The sequence below is a fragment of the Sciurus vulgaris genome, assembly GCF_902686455.1.
Source record: "Sciurus vulgaris genome assembly, chromosome: 14".
NCBI classification, from domain to species: Eukaryota; Metazoa; Chordata; class Mammalia; order Rodentia; family Sciuridae; genus Sciurus; species Sciurus vulgaris.
The window spans coordinates 16,051,934-16,064,316 of NC_136475.1; the positions used below are offsets into that span (position 1 = coordinate 16,051,934).

At 39.8% G+C, this 12,383-nt stretch overlaps 1 protein-coding gene across 1 annotated transcript in view; it reads right to left on the minus strand.

Annotated features, from left to right (window-relative positions):
- SLC9A4 (solute carrier family 9 member A4) overlaps positions 1–12,383 on the minus strand; it is a 66,276-nt gene that overhangs the window by 32,240 nt on the left and 21,653 nt on the right. Inside the window, exon 3 of the mRNA XM_079110360.1 lies at positions 389–648. Within this exon, the coding sequence (XP_078966486.1) occupies positions 389–648 (260 nt within the window). The remainder of the gene's footprint in view (positions 1–388; positions 649–12,383) is intronic.

Sequence of the window (12,383 nt, forward strand, 5' to 3'; positions counted from 1 at the left end):
CAGGAATGGAGGTTCTCCGTGGCCTGGCTCCCTTCTACTTTAAAATTAAATTTTCACAGTAAATTTAAAAAGCTTCCAAGATGGATTTTAACCTTGAACTTCCCCGGCTTTCCTCTGCACCAGCTTTGCTGTGAGTTCTAAATTGGTGTGGTAATTGCTAAGCCCTCCTCAGGCAAATCGCGGGATCAAATGCAAATTTTGGAGAGAATATTTGCTTGGCAAAAGACCTGAATCGGAGCTCACAAAAGCTTAAAAAATATCCTAAATCTTGCAAGACCTTTGGGGAGTAATGGCAGAAGTCATGCCTCTTCCAGATCCTGGGTTCACCCTCTGTGACCCTAAACTTTCTCTATTTGACTATGAGACTCGGTACTTGGATTGTACTCACGCCAGGATGCCAGAGAGATAGAGTGTTTCTGCAGCTAAGTAAGACAGATAGCTGAACATGAAGACGATGAGCGGTTCGATTGCAGAGATATTCTGAGTGAAACGTGTGATAAACGCAGAAATAAATCCAAAAATGATGCCAAAAACTACTCCCCCACACCCCACAATGATGAATCGAGCACATCCAGCCAAAATGTCGACAGGTTCTATGTCTTCGAATTTATGCATCTTTGTGAAGGCAATTAATATATTGTATAAGACCTGGACAAAAAAAAAAATGAAACAGGTACAATAAATAAGAATTAGCACTTAGAAATATTTTACACACCTATTCTCAACTTTGTGACTAGTTAAATAATACACAACCATAAATTCCGCAACAAATATTAACACAGCTACCTAAGTTTTCAATGTATTCCAAGTAGGTTAAATGCATTCACATTCACAAATCAGAAGTATAATACTCACAGCTTGTAACTAAGCACGTGTTAAATGTTTGCAATTGATATTTTAGCTGGGTGTGGTGGTGAATGCCTATAATCCCACGGTGGGGAGGCTGAGGCAGAAAAATGGCAAGTTCAAAGTCAGCCTCAGCAACTTAGGGAGACCCTGTCTCAAAATAAAAAATAAAATGGGCTGGGGATGTGGGTCAGTGGTTAGGTGCCCATGGGTTCAATCCCTGGTACCGGAAAAATAATATGCTAATTACCCTGATTTGATCATTATATATTGTATACGTGGACCAAATTATTTTCTTATACCCCAGAAATACATACATGTATTATGTTTCAATTAAAAATATTATTAACAAAAACCGGGGGCTTACTATGTGCCAGTCTCCTTGCCAACTTCTCTGCATAAGTTAATTTATTGCCTTTAAACATTGCACCCTTTCATGTCTGCTCTGTAATAAATAATGGAATTCCTCTAAACATTTTTCCTTTAAATTGAGCACTAGGTTGGGCTCCCTCAACAGATGGGGCAGAAGGGACACTGTAGGATGAAGTTTTCTTGAGACCCTCCCGAGACAATCACATGAAGGTGAAGACTTCTGGTGGAGCCTGCCTGGGCCGTGGTTCCTGAAAAGGATCCCTTGGCAATCCCGCAGCTTCAGGGTCATGATAAGCTGCCAACAGAAAGCCCCAGCGTGGCCCAGCGTGGCCTTGGTGTCCTCTGTAGCAACCCTCCCTTTGAGTCATAACCCCCTCGCCTGCATGCAGCTATCTCCTCCAAAGGCCCCTGGAGTCCAGTCTTCCACTACACTTGGCATTGCTTATGTCTGGCCCCACCCACCTTCCAGGGGGTGGTCTTTTACTTGTCCACCAACTCTAGATCAGCTCCAGTCTGTTGATCCCTCCCAGTGTCCAGATCCACACCTTCCCCAGTGAGATCTGAACCCCACCCAAGCCTCTCCTACCTGGGATGCCCTCCCTCTTAGCCCTTGGGACCATAGGTTCCCTTATATCTATTAACTATAGCTATTAACTATAACTTTATCATAGTTAATAAGTTTTACATAAAACTTTTCTCCCTGATCTACTGTGTGCTTTCTCTTTCCTGATTGATCCAACCTGCTACACGCTTCATATACAGATGGTCCCTGACTTAGGATGATTTGACTTACAATTTTTTTCAACTTTGTGGTGGTGTGAAAGAGATATGTATTCAGTAGAAACTGTACTTTGAATTTTGAATTTGGAACTTTTCCCAGGCTGGTGATCCGCAGCTCCCAGTCAGCTCTGTTGCTCAGCTGAGATGCTTAGCAGGTTAGGCGTATCAGATGCATTTTCAACTTGTGAATTTTCTCCTGAACGGGTGGCTTTATCAGAACCTGGTCCTATTGAGGAGTGTCTATACATGATCCCACTGACTTCTCCAAACAACTCTGGTCTGTGTGATACACACTCTTCATTTTCCTATTATTTCTCTGCATATTTCAACATTTATTTTGGAATTACAGGGATGTACTTATAACTCTACAGCCAAGATCTTATAAAGTGCCACAGTAAAGTGGCAGCAGACATTCGGGTAATGAAATGTGTAAAAGAGATTAAGTAAGATAGCTGCAGAAAACAAAGGGCTTTCAAAATATCAGACTCTGGGGACTCCTGCTAAACCACAGCATACACCTATTTGCCTTTATCTGCACCTACCAGGACAAATGAAAAAAAAAAAAAATCAGAACAGGGGACAAAAGATAAAACTCAAGGAAATAGTCACTGTAAGTATATTCGAATCACCAAAGGACCACTTGGATTCTCTAGGAAAGACTGGGTCTATTCCCCCTTCATTCCCTCCCTGTCTGAGACTGTTTTCTGCTGCGTAACAGAATATCAAGACTGGGCAACTCATGAACAATGGACATTTATTTGGCTTACAATGCTGGAGGCTGGTAAGTCCAAGAGCGTGGCACCAGTACCTGGCGGGGGGGGGCTTCCTACTTCATAGAACATGACAGGAAGGAAAGGCAAGCACACCTGAGCCAGACAGGAAAGGCAAGAGGGACCCAAATTTACCACAGACCCACCCTGGAGATAATCTAATCTGTGATTCTGACCTTAATCTATTTATTTGCCTTTTGAAGGCCTCACCTCTCAACACTGTCACGAGGCAATTGAATTTCAAAGTGAGCCTTGGAGGGGACACCCACACCTGCCTTCACACTCGGCTCTTCTCTTACTTCTGGATGTGGTCCCCTCTCTGCAGCCTGTCAGGGTTTCCCAGGCTGGCGCCTACTGTTTCCCTTTGACCTCTCCATTCCCATTCTTCCTTACTAATGCCCTCAGAGTTCCCTCTGTTCTTCAGGGTGACCTGGGAGCTTCTGGGTTTGGGGATCACCGGAATGCATACCATTTTGTGCAGACACTGAACCCGGGGTGGTGGAATCTAGCCCCGTGGTCTGTAGTCTGCAGACGGCTGCAGCATTCCCCACAAAGCCTACTTCCCAGTCTCACCCCACCGCCCAGGACTGCTCCATACCTGTGTCTCCCCTATGATAAGACATGGCCGATTTCCCAAAGAGCGAGACAGGCAATAAATGATCACTCAGCTGCAAAGCTGCCTTTAGGTTGGTTTCTTGTTATGTACATAATCATAAGTAGCTGGAATATTGAAAACAAAGCCCCAGTTCATCTCATTTGCCCTCTCCTCTAAACAGCGTCTCACATTTGTTAGAGGGGTTGGTTTCCTCTACCGAGAGAGGCAGTGGAAGCAACCGATGGGTAAGGATGGGCATCCCAGCTTTGGGGGGCCCTGGAGTCACCATACATGCATTCATTCTATGTACACCATACATTCTATCGAGCTCAAGAACCCTACAGCATTACTCTTGGCTTTGGAATGTGAGTTCACAAAGAGGGTCATTCCTCAAAGGAGCTCAAGAGTTACCAACCTTCCTCTACAATGCCTCACTGCCCATGGACTTTGCCGCTGGGGAGAAGGGACACAAGAGCGTGCCCAGTGACCCTGGAATCACAAGTTCACATGCCCTCCATCATGCAGCTTCTGGCCCTGATTTCTGTGTACTGTCCTGGAGCTACAAGAACAAAGTTCTGCAAGCTGGGCTCGAATGTATTCTCTCACTGCTCTGGAGACTGGAAATCCCAGATCGAGATGGTGCCAAGGCTGAGGGAGGATTCCTCCTTGCCTCCTCCTTGTTTCTGGTGGTTTTTGTCAGCCTTCAGTGTTCCTTGTCTTAAGGACACATCACTCCAGGCTCTGTCACCTCTTCATATGGCCTCCTCTGTGTGTATCCTCTGTGTCACCAGGTCATCTTAACAGGACAGCAATCATTAGATTAGGGTCCACTTTGGGCCAGTGTGAGCTCTTCTCTTCTTAACTAATCACATCTCCAAATACACTGTGTTTCAAATAAGGTCGTGTTCTAAGTTTTAAGGTAGACTTGACCTTGTACATGTGCTGGGGAGGGACGTCCATCATTCTACCCAATATAGTTTCTGTAACTGAAATATCCACAAAATAGAGTTAACTTGTATTATAGACTAGCAATCTTGATTTATAAATCTCTTAGAGCACAAGTCATTTCATTTCGAATCTTAAAAGATCCTAAACTGTGGCATATCCCCTCCAAATGAATCGGTATTTGACTTTCAATGCAATAAGCAGTTAGTGGCTGATAAGTTTGGTCAGATAAACGATTGTAGACAGATTGCAAACAAAAGTTTGCATCCTTTCTGAAAGAGAAGTTTCTAGTGCATTTTCTGGGAGAAGGGGAAAGTGGGAAAGTTAGAAAAAGAATCAAAAAGCTTAGCGCGAATTTGCCCAGGCAAGAAAACACACACACTATGCATATTGCGATGTATATCTCCTGATAGGAGGAAAGGAGTTACTTTGAAAAAGAAATATTTGCAGAAATCTTAAACCAGATTTGCTTAGGTATACAAGCAAAAGTGCAGAAATTTTAAGAAAAAAAAAAGCTAAAGAAAATCTCCATGCTTAGCTCACAATCCCTTCCAGACAATACCCTATGGATATTATAAATTTGTTCTTTCTAATCCTGCCTGCTTGCTTGTCATCTACCTGTGTGTTATCCATCACCTCCCTCCATCTGTGGCAGTGAGAGCCTTTTGTATCTCTGACGGCAGGAAGTGAAATGACCAGCTACCTGCTGTATTTTACTACTTGTGTTTTGTTCTCAGCTAGGGAGTGTGGCAGAGACACTGAAATAGGTCCTTTCTTGGAAGGAATTAGTCTCCTCTGACGGGTGCCCTGGCCTGAGGACTCTGTGATGAGCTTGTGAACTCTTTCAGTATCTCTCCTTCCCTGGGGTCACTCTGTCCGGGACTATGAGAGTTCTCCTCAACCTTGGGTTCCTCCTTCCTGGAGGGAAAATGTTTCTTGCACATCTAATAGCCTCTGGGTGTCTGATCTATGGACCACCTGGACAATATTGATTTATTTATTGTCCAGCTGTGCATCAATCATATTCTACAAAACTGTTATTATACTGGTCTATTTTATTTAAGCAAATGATGTCATGTTTTCAGGAAAAGCTTGTCTGAGTATTTGAAATTTGTGACTTATGGTTTCAAAATAAATCTAAAAGAAGCTTAGTGGTTGTATCCTGATGCAGTGAATTATTTAGACTAATTCCACTCTCTGCCTGACCTTGGAGCAATCCATGTGTGGGTCTTAGGAACCCTGGGTATTGCATTTCTGGAGTCAAACTTCCAAAGGAGAGGAGCCAAGATGAGAAGCCAGACCCGGTTCCAGAAGTCCGGAACGGGAAGGTTTGAATGAGGTTAAATGAGGTTTGTTTGACTGTCAAATTCAGAGGAAACTCGGGAAACATGATTGCGACTCAACAATTTGAATATTATTGCCACAAATCAAAAACCCTTTTGCATAGCTTGCTGGATTACAAGTAGCTCCTCAGTCCATCGCAGTGGCCTGGGAAAACCAATCAGTGCAGCCCTGAACTTGACCCTGGTGTGCCCTGACGGTCGATGTCAGGGCACTTTCAGAAGGGCACATAATTAGGAAGACTGCATTTACAGCACAACCCACGTGACTGTGTGCAACACGATCCTTACCTTTCAAACTAGTAGGTCCTGGGTATCATTACAGTGGAAAATTATTGTCTTTGAATTCATTTCAAATCACAACAGTGTGTGTGTGTGTGTGTGTGTATGTGTGTGGTGGGGGAGAATAGTTAAGGGGAAACTCGGTCAAGGTTAAATCCCAAACATGTTTGTGACACATGGAGAACAGGTTAGATTTTCCCTCTTTACCCATCATCTCAGGAAATGGTCCTTTTACAAGATATAATTGCAAATCTCCCAGATTATAACATAAGCCACTCTGACACTACCTTGTGAGAGCGCTGAGCCTGTTTAACTTGGAGACACTCAGTGACGCCTGACACCAGCCACCAGCCAAGGCCCAGCAGAGATGGAGGGTCAATTCCAAATATGCTGAATTTTTTTTCTTATCAACCTCATGGAGGAATAATTTACATACGATAAGCCACGTTTAAAATGAATGAATTCTGGCCATTGTGTACATACAATCACCGTTGTGCTCAAGATATAGAACATTTCCACAAACCCAGGGAGGTTCCTCATTCCTCTTTTGAAGTTCATCTCGTACTCTGACCCCAACCTTAGGAAACTTCTGATCTATTATAGATGAATTTGCATTTTACCTGAGTTAAATAATATGGTAGGAACTCTTTTGCATCAGAATTCATTAACTCAGAATAATATTTTTGGAAATTACTCATGTAATTGCAGGTATGAGGGGTCTACTTCTTTATATTCCTAACTATTTCTAACTATTTTCTAATACATGGTTATAGTAAATTTCAGCCACCCTGCCATCTGTTAATGAGCATTTCTTCTCCCTTACCTCAGTTTTTGGTTATTTGACTATTGCTACTGTGAATGTTAGAATTCTTTTGTGCAGATCTATGCTTTTATTTCTCTTAGATATATACCTGGGAGTGGAATGGCTAGGTAACACAATTGAAATTTTAAGAAACAGACAGATAGCTTTGCAAAGTCATTGCATCATTTTATATTCCTACAGAAGTGTATCCCAGACCCTTTTCTAATTTTTTTTGAGATATCATACTAAGTTGCTAAAGTTGGCCTTGAACTCCTTGATCCTCCTGCCTCAGCCTCCTGAGTCCCTGAGATTAGAGGTGTGAGCCACCAGACCCATCTGATATTGCCTTCTTTTGTGATATACATGCTTAAATATTTGGCAATTTTTAATTAAGCTTTTTGTTTTTATTGTTATTGAACTATAAAATTCTCTTTCTTTCTTTCTTTCTTTCTTTCTTTCTTTCTTTCTTTCTTTCTTTCTTTCTTTCTTTCTTTCTTTCTTTCTTTCTTTCTTTCTTTCTTTCTGTGGTGCTGGGGATCGAACCCAGGGCCTTGTGCATGCAAGGCAAGCACTCTACCAACTGAGCTGCATCCCCAGCCCGAGTTATAAAATTCTTTATATATTCTCTGTAAGTTCTCTGCCAGATATGTGCATAGAAAATAAGTTCTCTTGTTCTTTAGCTTGTCTTCTTGTTTATTTAAAAGTGCATTTTAAAGATCCAAAAGTATTCTTTTGGTAAAATTCAGTTTATTGTGTTATCTCCCCTTTATGTTTGCTTGTTTGTGTTTTTCCTGTTCTCTGAGAACTCCACGATCAGAGAAATTTTGGTCCTATGTTTTCTTCAGATTTATAATTTTAGCTTTTACATTTAGGCTATGACACATTTTGTGTTTTTAAATAGGATTTGAGGTAAGAGGTGATTTTCATGATTTAACACATGAACCGTCAGATATTTCAGTAGCAACTGTTGAAAAGACTCCTCTTCCATTGAACTGCCTGTTATTTGATAAAAGTCAACTGACCTGTGTATGTAAGCCTACTTCCTGGTTGTTTCAATCTGTTTTATAGTTTACATGTCCATTCTTTAATCAATATTGTTAATTTTGTAGTATAATTATAATTATTGTGACACTATAATACGCCTTCAAATATATCTTCCAGTTTTGTTCTTCTTTTTAAAAAATTGCTTCATGTATTCTAGGTCATTTGAGCTTCCAAACAGATCTTAGAATCAGTTTTATCCATTTCTATTTAAGGTCAGGCCTGGTGGCACATGTCTGTAATCCCAGAGGCTTGGGAGGCTGAGGCAGGAGGATCACAAGTTCAAAGCCAGCCTCAGCAACTTAGCCAGACCCTAAGTAACTCAGCAAGACTCTGTCACTAAATAAAATACAAAAAAAAAAAAAAATGGATGGGGATGTAGCTCAGTGGTTAAATGCCCCTTGGTTCAATCCCCAGTACCCAAAATAAATAAATTTAAAAATTCTATTTAAAAAGTTTCATGGGAAAGTTTTGGGATTTTATTGAAATTTACCAGCTTGTTGGAAGAAAATTGATAACAATGCTGAGTCCTGTTATTTTTCAAATCCTTTTATTCAGATCCGCAATGTTCTATACTACTCACTGAAAAAGTCCTGCACATCCTTCTTGAACTTATGTCTTTTTGTTTTGACATTACATTTAAGTGAAAGTTGAATATTTTCTCTGGCCACTAGTAAAGCTGTTTGCCACTACCTAATTAAGTGCTGTTGATTTTTGTACATGAACCTTATATTTTGTGCAACAGTTTGGATCTTAAGTGTCCCTCAAAGGCTTGTATGTTAAAGGCTTATTCCTCACTGATGGCATTATTGGGAACTGGTGGCAGGCAGTGAGGTCAATGAGGGTATGCTTTTGAAGGGGATAATGGAACCCCAGACCTTTCCTCTGTTTGTTTCCTAAGCACCATGAGTTGAACAGGCTTCTTCTGCCATGATGTATTGCTTCACACAGGCACAAAGCAATAGGGTCAGGTGACCATGGACTGAAACCTCTAAAACCAGGAGCTTAAATAAACTGTTGTTCATATCACGTTGATCATCTCAAGTATTTTGTCACAGAGATAAAAAGTGAATACATTGTGACCTTGGTAAGTTCACTAATAAGTATTTTATTCTAGGAGTTTTTTCATTAGCTTCCTGAAGATTTTCTGCATACCATCATATCATCCATATAGAGAATGTACACTATTTCCTGAGTGACATTTATGCTTACATTTAAGCTTTTTCCTCTTGCCTAACCAGAGTTTTGAGAGTGGGTATTGTTTTGATTTTGATTTTAGGAAAAAAGTGCTTGATATGTAACCTTTAGTATAACGCTAGCTGTAGCTTTTTCATAAATTTCCTTTATCAGGTTGAAGAAGCTACTTAGTCTCTTTACCTTCCGTGAGTTTTTATCACTGAGGGGTGTTGAATTTTGTCAAGTAGTTCTCCACTTCTATTAAGATAGTCATTTATTCTATTTACATGGTGAATTGAATTCATAGATTTCCCCTATGCTTAGAAACTTGTATTTCTGGGGTATATCTTTGATGGTCTTGACTTATTTTGCTTTCTTTCTTCCTTCATTTCTTTCTTTCTTTCTTTCTATTTCTTTCTTTCTTTCTTATTTATCTATTTTTACAGACTGCATTTTGATTCATTGTACACAAATGGGGTGCATCATTTCATTTCTATGATTGTGCATGATGTAGATTCATACCATTCATGTAATCATACATGCACACAGGGTAATGATATCTGTCCCATTCCACCATTTTTCATACACCCCTCCCTCTCATTTCCCTCTACATAATCTAAAGTTCCTCCATTCTTCTCTCACTCCCCACCCTGCCACCCCCATTATATATCATCATCCACTTATCATGGAAAACATTTGGCCTTTGGTTTTTTGGGATTGGCTTATTTCACTTAGCCTTTTAATATGTTAAACTGAATTTTATTTTTCTAGTATTGTATTAGGAAATATGATGGATATTGGGCTATAGCTTTGATTTCTTTCTTGAAATGTCTTTGCCTTGTTTTGGTATCAGAATTAAAGTTGGTCTCATAACAGTTGGAAAGCGATCACATGAATGAGTGTACAAAGAATAAATATTATTTCTTCTTTAAGATACAGACAAATTACCATATTTTAAAGTGGTTATTCCATCATTATCACTTGTTACCCTCCTTACGATTACCTTCTTTGGACTTCCATTGATTTCATTTTGCTCCTCTTATTGTTTCTTCAGGCAGAAACTCCAGTCCATTGATTTTTGGTCTTTCAACTCTTAAATAAAAGGCTTTTAATATTATAAATTCTCCTCAAAGCATTTCTTTAACTATACCCCCACAGGTTTTTTGTTGTATTTTCATTATTATTTAGTTAAAATAATAACTAAAATTCCTTTGTTATTTCTTTCTTGAATCATGAAGTATTTAGAAGTGTTTTTATTGAATTCCCAAGTATTGGAGTTTCTCCAGATATCTTAAATTTTATTTCTTTAAGTTTATTATATTTAATTTCATTCTGTTATGGACAAGGAACTCACTTTGTGGTATCAAGCTTTCTAAATCTATTGAGTCTTTATTTACAGCTAAATATACAGCCATTTTTTGGTGAGTATACTACCTATACTTAAAAGGAATGTTTTATTTTCAGTGGTCGGGCATAATGCTCTGTGAATAGCTATTAGACAAGGTGATTGATAATGTTCAGATCCTCCCTGTCTTACTGATATTTTCTGACTTGTTCTATCATTTTCAAAATGAGAAGTGTCTGACTCTCCTACTCTGATTGTAGAATGATCATTTCTTCCCTTTGCATTTGTCAACTTTTACTTTGTGTATGTAGTGACACCACATTTAGGTGAATACCCATGTATGAATTGTAGAGATTGTGAATCAACTTTTCGTTATTATGATATGTCCCACTCTACCTTCATAATACTAATTACATCAATTTTAATTGATGAAAATGTTGCCCAACTTGCATTCTTATGCTGTTTGCCCGGTATCTCTTTTGGCATCCATTTACCTTAAAATTTCTGTGTCTTTATAATGAAATTGCATTTATAGAGATAGGATTTATTTTGGTCTAGCTTTATAATCAGTTCTGGTGATCTCTGGCTTTTATTTGGAGTGTTTAGTCCATTAACATTTAATTTTATTATTCTTATGATTAGACTTGGGTCCACCACATTATCTGTTTTCTCTTTCTTGCCTGCTGTTTATTTTCCCTTCTTGCAGTCATTTGACTCATTCAATACTATTTAGAATGCTATTTTATGTATCGGCTTTACCTCTTTTAGTGGTGCTCTGCAATAATGTACTTAACTCTTCACAGTTTACTTTGGGTCAACATTCTATCACTTCACATAAAATAAAGAAACTTTATATCCAAGTAGGTCCATTAAATGTATTGTCCTTTCATTATTATGAAGAACCAAAGTAGAAAGCATTTTGTTGTCTTAATATGAAATCTCATGCATGCTTTTGACATTGACAGCTGAGGTCCCAGTGATAATTTACTGCACCATTTTTGTAACCACCAGCCTTTCTAGTCATTATCATCAAGCGCCCCACCATGCTCAGGATCCTCCAAGGTAACTTCTATAGTATGGCGTCTGAGAAGGAGTCAACTGGTGCAGTCACATTATTTCCAACACGAGATCTTTCCCAGAAGGGCATGAGTAGACACACCCTGGAGAAGCCCATCTAGATCCTGGAGACTGTGAGACAGTCTGAGGTGAAACTGCCTACCTGGTTATAAGATGTGGTAACTCTTCTGAGAAGCACAGCACTAACTGACTAGGCACAGATAAAGAGGGAAATACCATGACATAGATTAAGGGATAACAAGGGGCTATGAAGAATTGAGTCAGAAAGACACAAAACTTGTTAGCATCCCTTCGCATAAAAGACTAACACCTGGGCAAAAATAATTAAGTAGATGGTGTGGAAGCTAACTAGAGTGGGAAGAGAAATGAATAGGTCTGTAATGCACAGCAGAGCCTAAAAGAGTGATCAATGCGTCCATGGTGGAAGAAGTTCTAGAGTGACATTGTGATGACCCTTGGCACTGTCTCCCTCCTAGGTACCTTAAAGCATGGCACTTCAAGTCCGTTTGAGGTCAGCTGTCACCCTGTAATTAAGCCTGACCAAGTTTTGAGTGTGAAAAATTTGATCAGCAGTGGTATGTGTCCCTTTCGGGATGGATCCTTTGCTCACTTGCTGAAACTTTCCAGAAGTTTCTCTTCCCTCAGATGTAGTTGTTCAAGATAGGAGTGCTCTACAATCCCACGTGCTCGAGTAACACGTGAAGAGAGGACTCTAATGGACAGAAGAGGACAAGGACTGTGAGCAAGAAAGGAGTCTGTTGTTTCCCTTAGCTTTGGAAGACTCTCAGAACTCTTGGTTCTGAAACCCTTCAAGCCAGATGGGTTCTACTTGTGCCTTTGTGAGGCCTCACCCGAAAGCAATGTTTATTTCTGGGCTTAGCTTAGGGGTTGACTTGTATCTCCCCCAAATTTCTGTGTTGAAGTCTTAATTTTAGACCTCGAAATGTGACTGTCGTTGGAGATAGGGTCTTCAAAGAGGTAATTAAGTTTAAAGTGAGACCACAAGAGTGGG